Source organism: Gopherus flavomarginatus, chromosome 3 (genome assembly GCF_025201925.1).
Source record: "Gopherus flavomarginatus isolate rGopFla2 chromosome 3, rGopFla2.mat.asm, whole genome shotgun sequence".
NCBI classification, from domain to species: domain Eukaryota; kingdom Metazoa; phylum Chordata; order Testudines; family Testudinidae; genus Gopherus; species Gopherus flavomarginatus.
The window spans coordinates 191,552,735-191,573,457 of NC_066619.1; the positions used below are offsets into that span (position 1 = coordinate 191,552,735).

At 42.6% G+C, this 20,723-nt stretch overlaps 1 protein-coding gene across 1 annotated transcript; it reads right to left on the reverse strand.

Moving 5' to 3' along the window:
- Window positions 1-563: 563 nt before the first annotated feature.
- On the reverse strand, window positions 564-14,000 carry LOC127047372 (zinc finger and SCAN domain-containing protein 20-like). Its single transcript, XM_050945490.1, has 3 exons — window positions 13,384-14,000; window positions 12,423-12,458; window positions 564-595 (listed from the first exon to the last, which is right to left on the reverse strand). Exons 1-3 carry the CDS (start codon window positions 13,904-13,906, stop codon window positions 564-566), a joined length of 591 nt encoding a protein of 196 aa, XP_050801447.1. The 5' UTR covers window positions 13,907-14,000.
- Between the last annotated feature and the right edge of the window lie 6,723 nt (window positions 14,001-20,723).

A 20,723-nucleotide genomic window follows, 5' to 3' on the forward strand; every position in this document is an offset into this window, starting at 1 on the left:
ACTACAAATAATATCTAGGGGTTTGTTTTCAGACCATATAAACAAGTAAATTTACAGATGTTGCTATAAATTCAGTCTGTACACAAGTTGTAATTTTTTTTTTAAGAAGAGGAGAACAAAAAAAGAACATGAATAAAAGTCAGAGTTATAACTGAAGTTTCCCTTTCTTCTACTTTTCTCTTTATAATTTAGCTTTTCTCGCTGTCTTTCCTCTTTTGTCTTCCCTGCATCATACTTTTGCTTCTTTATTTCTCTGTCTGTTCCTTTCATCAGTGCTTCTCAGTCCAAACGTCTGTCTCTCATTTCTAACTGCAAATTGAGCCTTCTCTGGTAATGCTCCTTCATATAACTGTCATTCGCCATTCTTTAATCTAAATTCCTTCTCCATTTTATGTCGATTCTCTTTTGATGCTCACTCTTGTGATTACTTAAGATCACTGTATGAATTGTGCAGCTGAAATCAATAAGCCTGACTTCATTTCCATGGTCCACATAGCCTCTACTGTCTCAGAGCCTCTGGGCTTGGGAGCCTGAGTTCAATATTTACTTCTTTTTCAGTTATGTTAATTGAAGTCTTCTCCAATGTCTAATTGTTCTAAGCATCAAAAAACATGTGTTGATGAAGACAAGTTTTTTCCAGCATTAGCACAAAAATACAAAACAGCTGTGACTTGTTTGGCTAATGATAGTTTGAGATGAAATATTAAGCTTCTTGGACTGTAACACCTTCAGTCTTATTTTCCTCTCACTTGCAGCATTATAAAGGAGAAACTCTACTGATGTCAGTGGACTTAGCTCAATGCCTGAAGCCAAGCTAATTCTTTTTCCAGAATAACTCCCCATATGGACACTCTATTCTGAAATAAATGTGACTTTATTCAGTTGAATTACTCTGTTTTGGAAACTAAATTGTTATTCTGTAATAAAATCATCTTTTTTTTCAGAATAGTGTCCACATGGAGAGTTATTCTGGAATAGATAACTATACTAGAATAGCTACAGTGAAATAGTTATGCCCGTTAGTTTTCCCCAGGTAGACAAGCCTAAATAAGATTCTGCCCATTTGTTCCTCTTTCCACCTATGTTCTTCTTTTCTGGCTACCACCATACTGCATTTTATTAAATTCAATACGTCTATTACTTACTCCTACTGAATGCAGAGCCTCCTACTCTAAAGGAAAAAAAAAAAAAGCAACTGTAGTGAACTCAGTAGTGCGAGGCAGAACTTTTTTCCAAATGTATGAAATATGTGAGAGACATATGTGCTGATTTGTTAATATATTTTTATATAAAATAATGTAAGGTTAATGTTTTGCATTAGATTCAAGTTTGATGAAGCTGGGGTTTATGTTGCTTCTGTGTATCTATTGGAGATTGATATGAATGCTTTTGGAGTGCTGACGTATAGTGTAGGCAATATTCATTCCTTTCCACATTCATAGATCTTTCTCCTTAACTTTTTATTTCCATTTTTTTAGATTTTGAGTGGGGCATTGTGTGTGACTGAAACGTTGCTTAATTGTCAGTAAGCAGATTTTTTATTGCTAATTTTAAAGATTGTGTGCCAAATTCATGATGCGAAGGGGATATTTTGGACAACTTGGTGAAGTGGCATAAAGGGACATAAAGGTGCCCTGTGCGTGTGTGTAGGTACCTGCTTTGGTGTGTTTGCTATTTTTCTCACTTCACATTTCCTAAAACTTTCTCAGAGAGTAAGTTTTTCTTGTTTGTGTACCCACTAAATGCCCATGTGGTGTAAGATATACTATTTTACCACTAACACCCAGTAAGCCTCATATGTAATTTGCATAGTTGTTTTAAATCAGAATAAATATGTCTCCAGGACTTTTATGGGATTAATCTGGGCCAATATGCTTATGTTACTGACTCATGAAAACTAATGAACAATTTTTTTTCTGTCTGCCTTAGAAGTACAGTATATATGCCTATAATTGACAATAATTTCTACCTCACAGATATTCACTTTTGTAAAACATCTGATTTATCGCTCCACAAGTGGAAGGAAAGATGGTCTGGGACTCACGAGACCTGAGTTGAGTTCCTGGCTCTGCCATCGATTTCCTTTGTTGACCTTGGGTATATCACTTAATCTCTCCATGCTTCAGTTCCCATTTTTCTGCTTGTATGTTCTGTACAGTCTGTATGTGGGTGAACACCATACAGAAGGTTGAGATCTTTTGATGCTACCCCTTATGTACCTTGACCTGATTAGGGATTGTCCTCCTCTTCAATTTCCAAGTAGCATGATGGTATTGACTTTATTTGTGTTCTATTATAAAATTGCAGGATCTGATTCTCAGCTCCAAGCACAGCAGGACACAAAAGGAAATGAGGAAAAGTGACTTCAGATCACTTTTGTAGTCTGATACTTTGGTTGTGGTTGTGGGTAAATCAGCTCTCAGCACAATGTAGCTCAGCCTCTTGACCAATAGTTAGCTGCCCACTACCCAGTAATCAAATATAGCTAGAGCACATGTGTGCTCCAGCCATGTCCCTGACACCAGGGTTGGGTAGGATAGAGCTGAAACCTCAGCTTTGTTGACTTTCTCTGCTTCTTTAGTGCTGTGAAGGGGTTGTGGTTGCAAATAAACTTCTGGATTTCTATTTTAGAAGGCTCCAAAAATTGTTAATACTGTGACAAATGTTTTAATATTCAATTATCATATTTATTGAGGGAGAAATGACAAATAAGCAGAGTTCCGGAATAGGAGATTGAAAATTAGTGTGTGTGTGTGTGTTTCCAGCTGAAACCTCACAGGTTTTTTTAATGAATCTTAAATTAATCAGCATTAACATCATATTTTGAATTAGTTTCTGCTATGAGCAAATTTTAAAAGGAAGTGTAGGTAGTGTCTGAGACTTGCCTCTGAAAAGAGGCAATTTTGATCTGTGAAATGAATGCTTGATAAGATCAATTCTGATATTTGATATGGTTTCAAATTTATTATAGGACCCTGCATGTTTGCTATCAGTGAATTTTGCTAGACAAATCATTCTATTAGAAATACCTCTTGCACAAAAGTTGTTTGTTTTCATGGTTTGTTTTATCTGTTTATAATATCAGCTCCTCAGCTGATGTAAATCAGCACTGGAACTACACTGATTTACCTTAGCTGAGGATTGGCCCCATTATTCAGGACCTTTCTATTAATTATAGTCAAGGCTGGAAACATAGTTGAAATTTTCAACACAACTGGGTTATATCTACATATACGGTATCTATTTAATTCTCCTATGCATCTTCTACAAGGTGATCTAATGAGTGAAACCATCACTATCTGAAAAGAATATTTTGGTGATCAGAATTCTTTTACCTGAACTTCACCCCAATTTAAAAGAAGCTTAAGATTTATCAGGAGCAAGAGAACTCAACCTCTTCAAAGGGTGTTTTGCAAACTTGCATACCAAGCAGAAATCATACACCTGGAAAGGATGACCTTGGAGGAACAAAGCAGTACCTGCTTTACCTGTTAATGTTGCTGACATTCCTTTCAAGGTTCCAGTGGATTTTATTTTCAAATTGTGCTCATGTCAAACAATGAATCATAGTTTTCTTTTCATATTGAAAGAAACTGAACTGATATTGCTCAGTCTGGCTCGACTAAGGTTCAAGATGACCAAGATTAAAAAAAACAAAAAAAAAACACACACAGTCTGCCTTATCTTATTCAAGTAACACTGAAGTGGGTGAAGGAGAGTGGTAACAAACATAATCAGTTTCCTGAGCCATTTTACTAGTGCAGGCCGATACAAGCAGAATGTGGAAGGAAGTGGGGCAGAAAATGCATTGAACAGCACTCCTCACAACTCATTTAAAAAAGATGTGCGAGCTACTCCCTAGTACTTTCTCCCAGGTGCTAGCAGAGGGTGGGAAGGGAGATTTGCATTGATACAGTGGAATCTCAGAGTTACAAACACCTTGGGAATGGAGGTTATTTGTAACGCTGAACAAAACATTATAGTTGTCTTTTCAAAAGTTTGCAACTGACTTTAATATACCTTTGAAACTTTACTATGCAGAAGAAAAACACTGCTTTCCATTTATTATTTTAGTAGTTTGTTAAATACAGTACTGTACTGTATTTGCTTTTTGTCTCTACTGTTGCTTGATTGTGTACTTCCAGTTCCAAATGAGGTATGTGATTGACTGGTCAGTTCGGAACTCTGGTGTTTATAACTTTGATCTTCTGTAGTATCAATGGAAGAAATCTGGGGGCGGGGAGGAGGTAGTATGGACAAAGCTATTGATGGATACCACACCAGAGATGCTGAAAGACTGACAGTGCAGGAGCGGCTCTAGGCACCAGCAAAGCAAGGGAGGGGGAGCATGGTAGCTGAAACCTCATGCTGCAGCTTGCTGTGAATGGAGAGCTCGCTGCTAGAGCGAGGTGGCACTGTGAATGGGGAACAAGTGTGTCCAAGGAGTAAAAGTCTTTGGCCCAGATATCCCCTTCAGAAGACATCCCCAGACTGGATTAGGGATACTGGTGTGACCTCACCTTACAGCCCCCAAAGAAGGAATTGGGGTCACTAAATGGACAGTGCCCCTCTCTATCTGAAGCCTAGCAAGGGAGGTACGTGGATCCCACTAGAATTTAAAATGAAAAGGGAGGGGAGGCTCTACTGGACCTGGGCAGCTTTAGACAGAGTACCAGGCACGTAGGAGAATTTCCACTTCTGAGCCTTGGAAGCAGAAATTGACTTTTCCTTTCCAGATTTAGCTAATATTCAGAAAGGGAATCTAGCACCTGCCTTCCAGATTTGAACACCTCAAAATTCAGGAGTGCTCAAGCTCAATTTGGGCAGCAGTTACTTCATTTCTCTCAATCAAATATACTGAGCCACTGTAATTTGCTGTAGAAAAAGTAGAATAAAATTGAGCAAGAAATGCTTCCCAGTGGTTTTTAGTTCTGGAATTGCTATTTTCAACAGTCATTGCCTTTTTAGTTTTATTTGTTTAAAAGGAAGACAGCGATATTGCATTGGCAAATTCCCCATAGAAACAAAGAGTGGAACAAAAGAATAAAGGTGCCTCAGCTTTTCCTTATTTATGGAGGACAGTCTTATAATATGCATTCAGATATCCTCCAATCACACAAGCTGAACATTGTTCCACTTTACTGCAGTTCTGTAACCATATAGGAACCAATCCTGTCTGTGTTATGTGCACATCCAAAATTCCTGCTGAGCAAGTTACCAGTGATCCAGGGCTGGGGCGGCAGTGGGTGCGGGTGGAGGGGGCAGAGCCCAGGGCTGGGGTGGCGGGGGTTGGGGGACAGCCCAGGGCTGAGGCGGCTTGGAGGTGCCGGGGGGAGAGGGGAGCCCAGGGCTGGGGTGGGGGCAGACAAAATTGTTTTTGCTTGGGGTGGCAAAAAACCTAGAGCCAGCCCTGACTGACAGGTACGTGTGGAAAATGGTTTTGACTATATTTATCTCTGCTGATGTATAAAGATTGTTACACACCTCAAGAATTCACGAGGCAAGGTTTTTTGCATTTAGGTATTCTGTAACTAATCATTTTAAACCAATTTAACTGATACTAAAGTAAAATTCTGCCCCTCTTACCTCTCCTTAAATCTGAGTCTTTACTAATTATGTCAAACATTGTATTAGCTTTTTTGACTGCTGCTGCACATTGAGTGAATGTTTTCAGAGAACTATTCACATGACTTCAAGATCTCTTTCTTGAGTCATAACATCAAATTTAGGCTCCATCAGTTATATGTATAGATGGGATTATGTTTTCCAATGAGCATTATTTTGCCTTTATCAACACTGAATTTCATCTACCCAGTCACAAAGTTACCCAGTCACAAAGTTTTGTGAGATCCTTTTGTAACTCTTCACAGTCTTCTTTGGCCTCAACTATCTTGAGTAGTTTTACATCATCTGCAAAATTTGCCACCTCACTGTTTAACCCTTTTTCCAGATCATTTTATGAACATGTTGAACAGTACTGATCCCAACAGAAACCTCTTAGGGACACCACTATTTATCTTGCTCCATTCTGACAACTGACCCTTTATTCTTATCCTTCATTTCTTTTCTTTTTAACTACTTACTGATCCATGAGGACCTTCCCTCTTATCCTATGCCAGCTTACTTTGCTTGAGAGCTTTTGGTGAGGGACCTTTTCAGGCTTTCTGAAAATTTAAGGATCATCCTTGTCTACTTGCTTGTTGAACCCCTCAAAGAATTCCAGTAGATTAGTGAGGCATGATTTCCCTTTAGAAAAACCATGTTGACTCTTCCCCAACAAATCGTGTTCAACTATAGGTCTGATAATTCTGTTCTTTACTATAGTTTCAACCAATTTGCCTGGTACTGAAATTAGGCTTATTGGTCTGTAATTGCTGGGATCCCCTCTTGAGCATTTTTAAAAAATTGGCATCATGTTAGCTATCCTCCAGTCCTCTGGTACCAAAGCTGAATTAAATAATAGTTTACATACCATAGTTAGTAGTTCTGCAATTTCACATTTGAGTTCCTTCAGAACTCTTGAGAAAATACCATCTGGTTTTAGTGACTTTTCTTATTGTTTGTTTAATCATTTTGTTCCAAAACCACCTCTGATAGCTCAATCTGGGAAAGTTAATCAGATTTGTTACCTAAAAAGATAAGTTCTGGTTTAGGAATAAGTCTCACATCCTTGGTTGTGAAGACTGATGCAAAGAATTCATTTAGTTTCTCCGCAATGGCCTTATCTTCCTTGAGTACCATTTAGCATGTCAATCATCCAGTGAGCCCGCTATTATAGTTTCTTTAAAAGGTGCAGTGCCAAAAGAGCAATCCCTGCAAGTTGCTTGGAAACTTAATTTCTGTTTAACTTCCTCATTTTGTGTGTAGTTCCCCTTTCTGAAATTAAATGCTACTGTGGTGGGCTGCTTTGGTGTCCTCCCCTTCAGGGATGTTAAATTTTATTATGTTATGGTCACTATTACCAAGCAGTTCAGCTATATTCATCTCTTGGACCAGATCCTGAACCCCCCTTAGGACTGTATCAAGAATTGCCTTTCCTCTTTCAGGTTGCAGGATTAACTGCTCCAAGAAGCAGTACTTTAAGGTGTCAAAGAACTTTATCTCTGCATCTCATCTGGAGGTGACATATACCCAGTCAATATGGGGATAGTTGAAATTGAGTTTATTTTTATAGCCTCTCTGATGTCCATGATCATATATTCAATAGTGTGCTTATAACATTTGTGGATGACACCAACAAGGGAGGGCTATAAGCACGCTGGAGGGCAGGATAAGAATTCAAAAAGATCTTGGAAAATTATAAAATTGGTCTGATAGAAACATAATGAAATTGTATAAAGAAAAGGATAAAGTACTGCACTCAAGAAGGAAAATACAAATGTACAACAACAAAATGGGAAAGTACTGCTGAAAAGGATCTGGGGCTTTTAATAGATCATAAATTAGATATAAGATCACAATGTGATTCTGTTTTTAAAAAAATAACTTTCTGGGATGTATTAACAAAAGTGACATATGTAAAAAAATGGAAGGTGCTCTACTTAGCACTAGTGAGGCCTCAGTTAAAGTGTAGTATCCAAAACTGGAGACAGTACTCCAAGAAAAGTGTGGACAAATTGGAGAGAGTTCAGAAACTGGGGGAGAAGGACAAAAAGTTTAGAAAACCTGACCTCTAAGGAGAGGTGGTATGGTTTTTGTTTTTTGTTTGTTTTGTTTTTTTTAAGAGAAGACTGTGAAGGAACAGGGAGGACTTGTTAAGGACATGTTAAGAAGAGTATTCTCCATGCCCATTGAAGGTATAACAAGAAGTAATTTGGCTTCAACTTCAGTGAAGTCAATTTAGATTACATATTAGGGAAAAATTTCGTACTTTAAGGATAGTTAAATACTTGAGTAGGTTACCAAGGAAGATTGTGGAATCCCCATCATTGAAGAATACCTGTCATTTTAAGGACAGATTAGACAATTAGACCTGCCAGGGATGGTCTATTTTATTTGATCTGGCCTCAGTGCAGGGCAGATGGACTAGATGACCTCTCTCCTCTCGTGCATGGAAGAGTAGTACACATTCTCCAACCGTTTGGTTGCAGAAGAGTGGTCCACAATGCACTGATCCTGTTCTTTTGGCCAGTATTTCAGACGCAGTGGAGCCATGATGCATTTGCTCCATGCACCCTTTCCAGCATTCTTCATGGCTTGGAGGGCGTGGCTGACCCCGTTAGAAAAAGAACACTAGACTAGATGAGCCATTGTTTAGTTTCAGTATGATAATTCCTGTATTGCCCACGAAGCAAAACTTACAAAGTATGTATGAGAAACATAACAAAACTATGCTAGATTAGGAAAATTGGATTTGTTTGCTATATACATTAATAGTGGCTCAGAATGTTTAAAATAACTTAAAGCTGGAATTGTTAAATAAAACATGCATAATTTATTCATGAGAATATTCAGAAGTAAAATGATAATGTATTAAATTGCAAGAAGAATTTACTGAAAACTTTTATTTTGATTTGATTTGACATAATAAGCACCCAGACTACAGCTACAGATTCAAATTACTGATAACTAGATTGGGTTGTTTCAGCTCATGCTTGGACTGTCAATGTTTCTTTTTACTCGTTTCATGCTTGACCTGCTGGACAGCAGCAATGGTATATACACATGTATAGTATTTTTTTTTCTGGTCCCTGGCTGAAGTTTGTTAAAAAGAAAAATGTATCAGAAGAGCTATATTGAATTAATACCCATATAAAAACTTTATCTGTGAGAGTCTTAAAGAAAAAAAATCATGAACTGAAACTTCTGCTTGTCCAAAAAGTCAGACTACCTCTGATGACCACCTGGCACCTTTAAGTGGAGCAGCGGGGTATTTTGCTGGCTGGCTGAATTAAGGGAACAGTGCTTTATGGCTTTGGGGGGAAGGGGAGGCGATGTAAACTGCTGCAAAAGGGTCCGCATGGTTACTGACTCATCCCCTGGGAAGGAGGGATTTTGCATGGAGCAGGGTAAGGCAAGGAAGTATGTGACCAGGGATGTGGCCAAATTCCTTGGGACCCTAGGAGGGGCAGTAATGTCACATCCTGGCATAGTATATGGGACACCAGAGTTGTTTCAGGAGGATGAGGGTCACCTGTCAGACTTAGGAGCTGCAATGTTTTTGCCTGGTATAAAAGAGGGCAACCTGGGAACCTGACTGAGTTTGGGGAGGAGGCAACCAAGCTAATGGCTCGTGGCTCCTTGTGGTGGATGTCCACTGCAGGTACTTCATAGGAACGGTATACAGTGACCAGATAAGATAAATGGCTTGGAAAGCAATTTAAAAAGAGGTGTTCTTTAAAGGAACAATTGAGGAGTGACTGGGGACTCCTATGATTGGTATGGCAGGGAGCCAGCTCCCACTATTATAGGCCACCTTAGCCCTCCTATGAGGTGGGGTGGGAAGGGGGGTAGATGGGAAGGTCCCGGCAATGGATTTGCTGGAGGGACCTGGATGGAAAAAGAAGGGGACCTGGTAAAAACCCACTGGGTAATTATGGCATAAATATGGGGTTAGTACACTTATCTGCCAGGTAGTCCCAGACATCTAATAATAAAGTTGCAGCCTCATTAAGCCCATGTCAAATGTCTCCTGTCCTTCTTTCAGTATGGCCAGACAAAGATTAGCACTCAAATGCATTAACAGTGGAGCTCATCTTAACCACTACAGATTAAGGTACACAATTACACTTTTCACTGTCGACATTTTCACCTTAATAGGCATAATAGTGCCATGCAGATGCAGACTAAAACCTGTAATTTCTGCACTCTTTCTGCTCACATTGATTATAAGAAGGTATGGCAGTGAAGCATGCACAAACCTGCATTTAATTGTCAGCCTAGCCCTTCTTTTAAACAAGTTAGTTAATGATATGCCTTTCACAGTGAATGTGGAAAACATCTCAAATAGCTGTAAAAAACCTGAGAAAGTTAAAAGGCTCACACTTAGAGCTCCACAACGCTGTCGGGGGAGTACTCCTGCGGCAGCGCTTTGAAGTGTAAGTGTGGTCGCGGTGCCAGCGCTGGGAGAGAGCTCTCCCAGCACTGCACGTACTCCACCTCCCTGTGGGGATTAGCTTACAGTGCTGGGAGCCGTGCTCACACTGACGCTTTGCAGCGCTGTAACTTGCTGCATTCAGGGAGGTGTTTTTTCATACCCCTGAGGCCATGTCTACACTTACAGTTTTGCACCGCTGGTAGTTACAGCTGTGTTCGTACAGCTGTGTAGGGCCAGCGCTGCAGTGTGGTCACACTGACAGCTATCAGTGCTGCAGTGTGGCCACATTTGCAGCACTTGCAGCGCTGTTGGGAGTGGTGCATTGTGGGCAGCTATCCCACAGAGCACCTCGTCCCATTTCGGCGCTGTGGCTTGTGGGAAGGGGAAGGAAGTGTGTGGGTCTTTCCGCTTCCTGTTCCAACGCCCTGTGGTGCTTTGCTGCACATTCCGAGCAGTTTGGCAGCATTGTGAGTCTGCAGTGTGATTTCTGAGATTTCTGTTACAAATGGAGCCTGAGCTGCTGAGGACCTTGCTGTTGAATGTTGCCAGCACATCACGCATGGCAGTGGAGCTATTCCTTCAGCTGCAAAGTAACAGTGAGGAGTCAGACGATGATATTGAAACGCCTGATGCTCAAGACACTCAATTGCTTGTGGCAGTAACAGACGTGCTTAGCACCGTGGAACGGCGCCTTTGGGCTCGGGAAACCAGCACTCAGTGGTGGGATCACATCGTCCTGCAAGCATGGGATGACGAGCATCAGAACTTTCGGATGAGAAAAGCCACTTTCATGGGACTGCGTGCTGAGCTCGCCCCTACCCTGCGGCGCAGGGACACGGGATTGAGAGCTGCCCTGCCAGTGGAGAAGCGGGTGGCTATTGCAATCTGGAAGCTGGCAACTCCAGACAGCTACCGATCGGTGGTGAACCAGTTTGGAGTGGGAAAGTCCACCGTTGGAATGGTGCTGATGCAAGTTTGCACAGCCATTAATCGCACCCTGCTAAGAAGAACTGTGACTCTGGGGAACGTGCAGGACACTGTGGATGGCTTTGCATAAATGGGTTTCCCTAACTGTGGAGGGGCAATAGATGGGACGCATATTCCTATTCTGTCCCCACCCCACCTGGCATCCGAGTACATTAATCGCAAGGGGTATTTCTCCGTGGTTCTGCAAGGGCTTGTGGATCACCGTGGGCGTTTCACTGACATTTACTCAGGATGGCCTGGAAAGATGCATGATGCACGCATCTTTCGGAACAGTGCTCTGTTCAGGAGGCTGAGGGCCTGGACTTTTTTCCCAGACCGCAAGATCACAGTAGGGGATGTCGAAATGCCCACTGTGATCCTTGGAGACCCCGCTTACCTCTTAATGCCATGGCTTATGAAACCGTATACAGGGAAGCTTGACAGGAGCAAGGACCGGTTCAACTACAGGCTGAGCCGGTGCAGAATGACTGAGGAGTGTGCTTTTGGCTGTTTGAAAGCCCGCTGGAGGTGTCTTTATGGGAAGCTAGATTTGGGGGAAAGCAGCATCTCCGCTATTATATCCGCGTGCTGTACCCTCCATAATATTTGTGAAGGGAAGGGTGAAAGATTCAGTGAGGAATGGACCTCCGAGGTTCAACACCTAGAGGATGAATTTGCACAGCCAGAGAGCAGGGCTACTAGAGAGGCCCAGGAAAGGGCTTCAAGGATTAGGGATGCCTTAAGGGAGCAATTTGATGCTGAGAGCCAACAGTAATGTTTGGTGCCTTTGCTGTGCTCCTTTCTACCCTGGGGTACAATATTTACCACTTCCTGCAATAATAAAACGTATTGTAAAAGCCATAAAATCTTTTATTCAAAGTACAGTACATAAAAGGCCAAGGGGGTTAGGGTGGTGGACTGTACATTCAGAGGTTTGAATATGTCCTGTTTGGATTACTGTTCAATGTCTGCTGCACTTCAGGATTACTATGCTGCAGAGTAATGGGGGTGGAGTGCACAGGGTAAGAATTGTAGTTATCAGGGCTCGTAGGTGATCGTACAGGTGTTGGGGGCAGCTGGGGGTAATAAGAAACTGGCTGCTGGAGAAAGGTGTTTTGTGCAAATACTGGGGAACAAGAAAGAGAGCTTTGGGAGGGGTGTGGGTTACCACGGTACAGATCTGCCTGCCTGGCTACGAGAGACTCGAAAGAGTCAGTTTGGCGAGCCAGGAGGCTTATCAGGTGCTTTGAGGTTTTTTTGGTAGCCAATTCCTTTCTCCTGCTTTCTGTTTTCCTCCACTCATACATTTTCTCTCTCCATTCCTGCGTCTTCCTACTTTCTCTGTTGTAGTGAATCATAACTGCTTTGATCAATTCTTCTTTTGATTGTCGTGGATTTTTTCTCAAGTTCTGCAACCGACTTGAGTTCGGTGATCCGGCTGCATTAGTCAAGATCACTGAAAAAAACATAGATAGAAACATGTAATACACAGAGGCTACATTGTTTATTATCACACAGTGAAGTAGTTTGTAGACTTTTTGTAGCATCATTCCCACATACCTAACATAACACAGAGAGGCCAGGGAAGCGAAGGCATGGCGAGCAATGGGGTGAGTGTTTCTGCCCCGACTTCACCTGGGAGGAGGAACTGACTGATGGCTCACTGGGGTTTATCTGCACTGGTTACAGGAGGTAGCTGGTGTCCTGCACAGGGGACAGTAGTGAACAGGAAGGTGGCGAGCTGCTGGCAGGGGGGGGCGGTCCGCTTAACTGCCGGCCTGCTGGTGAGGGGGAGGGAAATGCACAGCTGGGCTGGCTACCTGCTGGAAAGGTGGGGGGAGAGACCAGAGCGCACTGCGGGGCTAGCTGCCTGCTGGAAAGGGGTGGGGGAGACCGGAGCGCACCACAGGACTGGCTACGTGCTGGAAGGGGGCGGGGAGACCGGAACGCACCGCGGGGCTGGGGGGGGACTGCGAACCTGGTGCCCTGCACTCAAGTATCCCTAAATTCTCAACAGGGTTTCCTACTGCCAGATATATCACTGCTGCATGTTACCTGGGAAGAGAGGGAGGGTCTTCTACAGCAATGTGGATTCTGCCCTGGCCCCTATGCAGCTTGCCTCTGTGCAGCCATGGTCCCCCCACCCCTCGCTGCACAGTGGATCGGACGAGTTAGCCTGACCGGGACAAGGACCACAGTGGCTCTCCCTATAAACTTGCAAAAGCACATTGCCCACGCTCTGGCTGCAACTTTTCAAGAGATTACCGAGGCAGATTACAGAGACGTGATAGAGCAAATCAATGAGCTATTCCACTTTTAGGCATGCATGCAGGCAGCCATAACCCCAACCGTCCTCTCCCAAAACATAAAAATCTGCTTACCCCGAGCACGCTCCTCAGCTTCTTCCTCACCAGCAACTTCCAGCTGCTGCGACTGGCTAGCCTCCTCCTGGCTTGAGAAGAGCTCCTGGCTGCATGCCTCCTGGGACTCCGGGGTGTCTCCCTCCACGCCAGCAGCCTCACTCTCGGCTTCCTCTACACCCTCCCCCACTTCTCCCTGCTCTGAACTCTCCATCGTGCTCCTAGGATTGGCAGTGGGGTCACACCCAAGTATGGCATCCAGCTCCTGGTAAAAACGGCAGGTTGTGGGGGCAGCTCCTGAACGGCGATTTCCCTCACGGGCTTTGCAGTAAGCACTCCTCAGCTCTTTTATTTTGACCCTGCACTGCAACGTGTCCCGTTCATGGCCCCTTCTCAGCAAGGACTGTGATATCTGCCCATAGATATCATAATTTCTCCGGCTGGAGTGCAGCTGTGCTTGCACAGCTTCCTCACCCCAAACACTGATGAGGTCCTGCAGCTCGGAATTGTTCCATGCTGGGGCTCGTTTGGGGCGTGGAGGCATGGTTGCTGATTGATTGAATGATTGATTGCACTCCACACCTGGCTGAGCAAACAGGAAGGGGATTTTTAAAATTCCCGGGACATTTAAAGGTGGGGTCAGCTGAGCCCCGGGCAGTGGAGTGTGCATGATTACCAGAGAGGCTTCTAAGGTATGCTGGGATACCTCCTTATACCCCAGAGGTCAATAAAAGCGCTGGTGGGCGTCCACACTTGCTGACCAGCGCTGGATCACCAGCGCTGGAATCCCTACACCCGAGGCTCGACCGGGTGTACAGCCAGCACTGCAACCAGGGAGTTGCAGCGCTGGCTGTGCTTTGCAAGTGTGGCCACATCCTAAGTTGCAGCGCTGTAACCCCCTCACCAGCGCTGCAACTCTCTAGTGTAGCCATGGCCTGGGAGAGAAAGTTGCAGCACTGTAAAGTGCCAGTGTAGCCAAGCCCTCAGTGTAACCCCCTACAAAAAAAACTGGTGAGGAGTAAATCCTTCTCCCCCCACCCCCAGGGGGACACAAAATTGAAAATGCAAAAGAACAAGTTTACATCTGTAAAGGACACAATGGGCCTAAGTCTTATCTCACACCATTTTAAATGAGGAGCAATTCCACTAAAATCAGTTGTTATACCAATGCAAAGCCTGTGTGACTGAGATCAAAATCAAGCCCAATGTATGTATGAACAGGGAAGGACAATTGGCCCTTTGTTGGATGGGCATAGGATACTTTATTAAATAATTCTCAAATGTATATAGGTTATGGTATGTATTTTTTTAAGAAAATGTTAAAATACTTTTTTTCCCCCAGTTTAAAACTAAATGCAATCACAACTTTGTACCTCACCATCTCTGTGTCAGTGTTATACCTGCATCTTATCTACAAAATAACTTCTGTGGGGAGGAAAATATACACTATATGGTAAATCTAGGCTGGGTTAGTTTACAGTATTGGCCTGGGCAGAAGGAACTCTGCATAAATCACTTGCCTCATTTGTTAATAGGCCTGATTGGGAATGTCAATGGAGCAGTAAGGTAGAGACAGGATGTCTGTGTTAGCTGATATAAGGGGTGTAAAACCCTGGTATCATTTAAAATGCATGAGAGAGACCTGGAACATAAATAGGCAGAGAACAGGTCCTGCATTTACAGTGTGTGGCTAGAACATACTGTACAGGGATTGGTTCCCGCAGAGTAACCACACTAATTCAGAAACATGTGATGATTTGTATAATTAAGAATGCATGTGATGTTAGTGTTATATATATATATATATATATATATATATATATATATACATACACACAAAAAAAATGAAAAGCTTTGCTGTGTAACTTTGGATGTGTGATATACCCTATACCCATCCCCTATGCTTGATCTTTAGATCCTATGATTTAAACAAGGACAGTAACCATGCCATAGATATAAAGTTGATCAGAAAAATATCCAGCTAGTAAGCAAGAAAAAATTCTACCCCAGTGTAATTTTACAGCATTTGTTCTTTGAGACTATGACCTTTTGTTGTTGTTTTTTCCTTTAGTATAAGCAGGGCATTTCATGGAGCACCTTGACAGAAAACATCTATAGAATACTGAAATAGTCAGAACAGCATAGCTTATCCACGGATATCTTCTTTGTATCTGCAGACCATTTTTGCAGATCTTGGAACAGATGAGATACAAAATGTATATCAGTGCAGGACACTACTTATTTTACTGCCATGTAAGTAACTGTATTTTTTATGTTGACATATTATCTCAGTCATGTAGTTTAATATAACTGTTACAAACAACATGAGGTGATCAAGAGACTGTCAAAAATATAATCAGAGGATGGGAGTTTTAGGTGCTGTCAACCACTTGTTAACTTCCTTTGTCAAAATTTAAGTGCTTCATGAAACTGTTAAAAAGCAATTAAACTATATAATCACAAAATATTTTTTGTGGTTCGGAAGATAGTCTGTATAGCCAGTTATGCAACTTCAGGGACTGGTAGCTTATTCAGATTTAATAAAAACAAAAACAGTGGTTGCCATTAAAAGTAGTTTATTTTTCAAGAGTAGAGCTAGTCAAAAATTTTCCAATGGAACTGTTTTCCCCCAGAAAATGTTGATTTGATGGAAACAAAACATTCCATAACAGCATATCAGTTTTGTTGAAACTATCAGTGAAAACCAGGTAGATTGGCCTCTCTCCCTGATTGTTTTCCTGATAGCCTGCTTGCCAGCCATCTGGGTACATTGCCTGCTGCCCAGCTATCTAGAGGGTGAGCCTGAAAATGGATTTTTCCATTTTCATAGAATATCAGAGTTGGAAGGGACCTCAGGAGGTCATCTAGTCCAACCACCTGCTCAAAGCAAGACCAATTCCCAGACAGATTTTTACTCCAGTTCCCTAAATGGCCTTCTCAAGGATTGAACTCATAACCCTGGGTTTAGAAGGCCAATGCTCAACCCACTGAGCTATCCCTCCCCTCCAAGTTCCACAAAGATGGCAGTGTGTTCTGATGCTGAATGAAACACAACATTGACAAAGGATTTTGAAATGAAAACTCCCTTCTCTAACAAGTTGTAGTCAAGAGTTACAATATCTGAAATGTTTCCCTACAGGCAGAATAGTAAATAACTGTTGTATATCAAATATTGTGGTCTACTAACTGTGGGTAAATATTGACATATAATGGTAGCCATTATATTGTGCATATGTACATTGGCACCAAATTCTCCACCTCAATCTTAAAGTTAATTATAAATCCAAATCTAAAACATAACATTGGTCCCTAAGCACTGAGCCATTGAGTAGTAGTACAGGCACTACTCCTCTCTGGTTTTGTGAATGGCAACTAAGACCAATTTGGAATCTACCCTAGCAATTAAAAAGTTTCATTTCAGAAATATTGAAGTGAAATATTTCAATACTTTAATACTTCTGTTTTTTCCCCCAACTGAACAATTCGCTAAATTGATCTAAACCTGCATTTTTCAGTGAAAACACAGTTTGACCAAAAAACGTTGCCCAGCTCTGGTATTGAGTTCACTGAATGGATTTTTGCTACTATTTTGTTTCTTTCTAGCCCTTTTGATTTCATTATGAATTCTGTCTTTGAAAATAGGATAACTGATTGTGTACTGACTGTACATAGACACTGTATAAAAGGCTCCCACCGACACTGGTAACTTTACCTGGATATATATTACATGTTAAGGATATAATCCCTCAAGTGGCTGGATCTACCTTCATTCTGACAAAGATGTAATTAAAGCTCAGTTAATTCAATTAAAAATATTGACCTGCTACTGCTACACTTTTATTTCGATTACATGGCCAATGTGGGATTTCTTCAACTTCAGTAATATTTCTTGTCATACAAGCAAGCCCATGTTAGAGGTGGCAGACTAGCTATATAAAACAAGCATGAGCAATGATTGAAATCTTCAGATAGTAACCAGAGGCAGAGACTAATTAATGTTTTCCTCTAATGTTATCACAGCTAGACCTCATATAGTGTTTTGCTATCCCTCTTCTGAAGGAAGTTTTGGAGAGGGGGCAGAGAGAGAGAGAGAGAGAGAGAGAGAGAAGACAAAGATGCGGGAAGAGAGAACACCACAAGAAAGGCTCTTTTGTTTATATCTGTTAGTACATTTTAGTAAATATTAACCCTTTCTTCTTGGATGTTAAATTCATTTGTACATTAACTATTCTCCTAGAATCTTTCACCATATTTGTAACCTTTCTGCCCCTCTGAGTTGGCAGCAACAAGGGCCGGGTTCAGTATCCAGGGGTTCCGTTTCAATAACACAATGCAAAACCGGCTCGAGCCCCCACGCAGTGACCTGGGACAATTACCTACCACCCCCCTGGGTGCCTCTAGGAGGCAATACTTCCCCATTTGCAAGCATGGAGTCTGAGTGTAGCAAAATCCTTTTAATAAAGGAGGGAAACTATGCGGCATCACGTTGGAAGAACACCAGAAACAGGATCATAACACAAACTATAAGCAAAAACCCACCTCCAAGTATGTTTGGCAATGTCCTTTCCCCCTTAGGGTCTTAAGTCCAATCACCCCAAAGTCCAAGAACCCGAAAGTCTCTGGTCAGTGCCACCCCAGAGTTCAAAAGTTTATCTGCAGAGTTTTACACCCCTCAGCCTAGGTGGAAATGGAGGGGGGGCACACACAGGGTATTAAGGGGTACCTTACATGGGCCAGGGTCAACTGCTCTGCCTCTCCGTGGAGTTCTGCTGCAGCCTTCACCACGACCAGCTCCACTACACCAGCTGTGCCGCTCCTCCAGCCGACCCATGAGCCACTCCAGCTGTGCCCGCAAACCGCTCCACTCTGCTTACTGTTCCATGGGCTGCTCCAACATGCTGCAAACTGCTTCGCTCTGCCAGCCGCTTAGCGATAGATCTTCAGGCTCCCCCACTAGTTAACACAGCACTCAATGATCTCAGCTCAGAAAGCTTAGCTCTTTTAGTGATTTCAGCTTGTAGTAGGGGAGCCCCGGTGCTGGTGCACCATTGGCCCAACCTGAATTCAGCTCAGCAGCCTCTAGACGAACTCCTAATGGAATCAAAATTAGCTCTACTCTTCAACAGTGGAAAGAGAAGGATGTGCAATTGGTGTTCCAGCCCTCAAAAGGGGCCCATACCATCAGGTACACACATCAGTCCCCAACCTTTCTCATTTCGATGGGTTTTGGCACCCATGTCCCTTGTCTGGCAAGTGATTCTTAATTGATATTGAGACATCTCTGTCATAAAGCAGTCTCATACTTCTTCATTCACATAATCAGGGTGACAACACTTTATTCCTCCTGCTCCAATAACAAAGAAATTGGGGATCCTAGAGCTGTCAAAATCACCATCCCAGGGTGCCGTGGGCTATGCTAGGTGGGATTGGTGTGCCAATGCAAATACCTAAAATTCCTTTCCACATTCCCCATAATTCACCACCAGATGTCAGGGTAGAGCTCATCCTGACTCTGCTTACATATTAACAAAGATTGTGTCTTAATTCTAAGGCCCAGATTATTGGCTCTTAACCAGTGAGTGGCCAGTATTTAGAACTTCATGTGTTCAAGTATTGGTCTGTATTTCATTCCTGCTGGTGCCTCCAAGTCTATGGGACAGGGCTACCCAGAGGATACTGGGGGCCTGGGGTCTTCGAAGTGCAGCCAGGTCTTCGGTGGTAATTCGGTGGCGAGGGCCCCCGCCGCGGGTCTTCGGGGCACTTTGGCGGTGGGTCCTGGAACAGAAGGGCCCCCCGCTGCCGAATTACCACCGAAGACCTGGCTGCACTTCGGCGGCAGGTCCCACTTTGGCTGTAATTTGCCAGCAGGAGGTCCTTCTGCCCTGGAGCGGAAGGACCCCCTGCCAGCGAAGACTAGGAGTGGAAGAAGCTCTGGGGGCCCGGGCCCCGCAAGAGTTTTCTGGCCCCCCCTGCAGCGAGTGAAGGACCCTGCTCCAGAAGCCCCAAAAAATTCTCGTGGGGGCCCCTGTGGGACCTGGAGCCTGGGGCAAATTGCCCCTCTTGCCATCTGGGCGGCCCTGCTATGGCAATATAAATGTCTAGGGAAAAACCCCTCAAACCGCTAAAGAAGTGACAGTAGTATGGTATAAACAAGACTAGGTGATTGATAAAGAGTGCCTATGATTTAATTATGCTTTGTGTACTTGTTATTGCAGATATTTTCTGTAATGCATGAAGTAGGGAGGGATCTATTGAAATATGTTTTTGAGTCAGTAAGAACTGCTGGTTGTCACAGCTCTCAGTAATAATGACTGTATTAGAATCCCCTTTAGCTTATCAATCATGTAATCTAAAGTACCATAAAATTCCAAAAGCAATTAGGTAAAATTAAAAAGTCAAAACCAGAACAGTGTTAAATTGTGCGAAAGCAATTTTTCTTCCAAAACTTTTTTTAAAATCTCCTACAGTATGAAAGTTAGTTCAGGGACTACAAACTGCCTACATCCCATCACTTATAGGAGAGAGACACAAAAGCAGCTGTTTGCCTTGCACCAAAGGTGATAATCTATTCTTTCTATATAGGGATGTTCTAACCTCAGATTGTTAATCTTTATTAAATAATAGGCTCAAATGGCATTATTTAATCCATCTTGAATCATTAACTTCAAGCATGCAAAATATACATGATGAGAGATAGCAGATGTGAAAATCTTTAAGAATCGTTTTTTGAGATTTACAACCCAATTATGGAGATTACCATAAATAATCTTCAGACTACCATGCAAATATCTGGATGCTTACCTGAACCAGACTAACTGCAAATTTCCTAAGGTTAAGCCATCACTAGTCTATATACTTCCTTAGTATCTGTTCTGTGCCTGTTAAATAACAATTGAAGGAAAATCTGTTAGGACAAAGAATGAGAGTAGAAAACTATTAATTCCTGTATGTCACTTTGAACTTTAGGATACAAAAAGTGGGGACCTGCATGAACACTTTTAAGCTTAATTACTAGTTTAAATCTGGTATGCCTAGATTGCCTAGGGAAGTTGTGGAATCTCCATCTCTGGAGATATTTAAGAGTAGATTAGATAAATGTCTATTAGGGATGGTCTAGACAGTATTTGGTCCTGCCATGAGGGCAGGGGACTGGACTCGATGACCTCTCGAGGTCCCTTCCAGTCCTGGAGTCTATGAGTCTATGCTGCCACCAGCCAGAATTTAGTGTCTGGCATACTTTCTGTTCCCCCAAAACCTTCCATGGGGAACCCTGACCCAAACCCCTTGGGTCTTAAAACAAGGAGAAATTAACCATCCTCCTCCTTTTCTCCCCAGTATTTCCCCTCCCTGAGTTGCCTTGA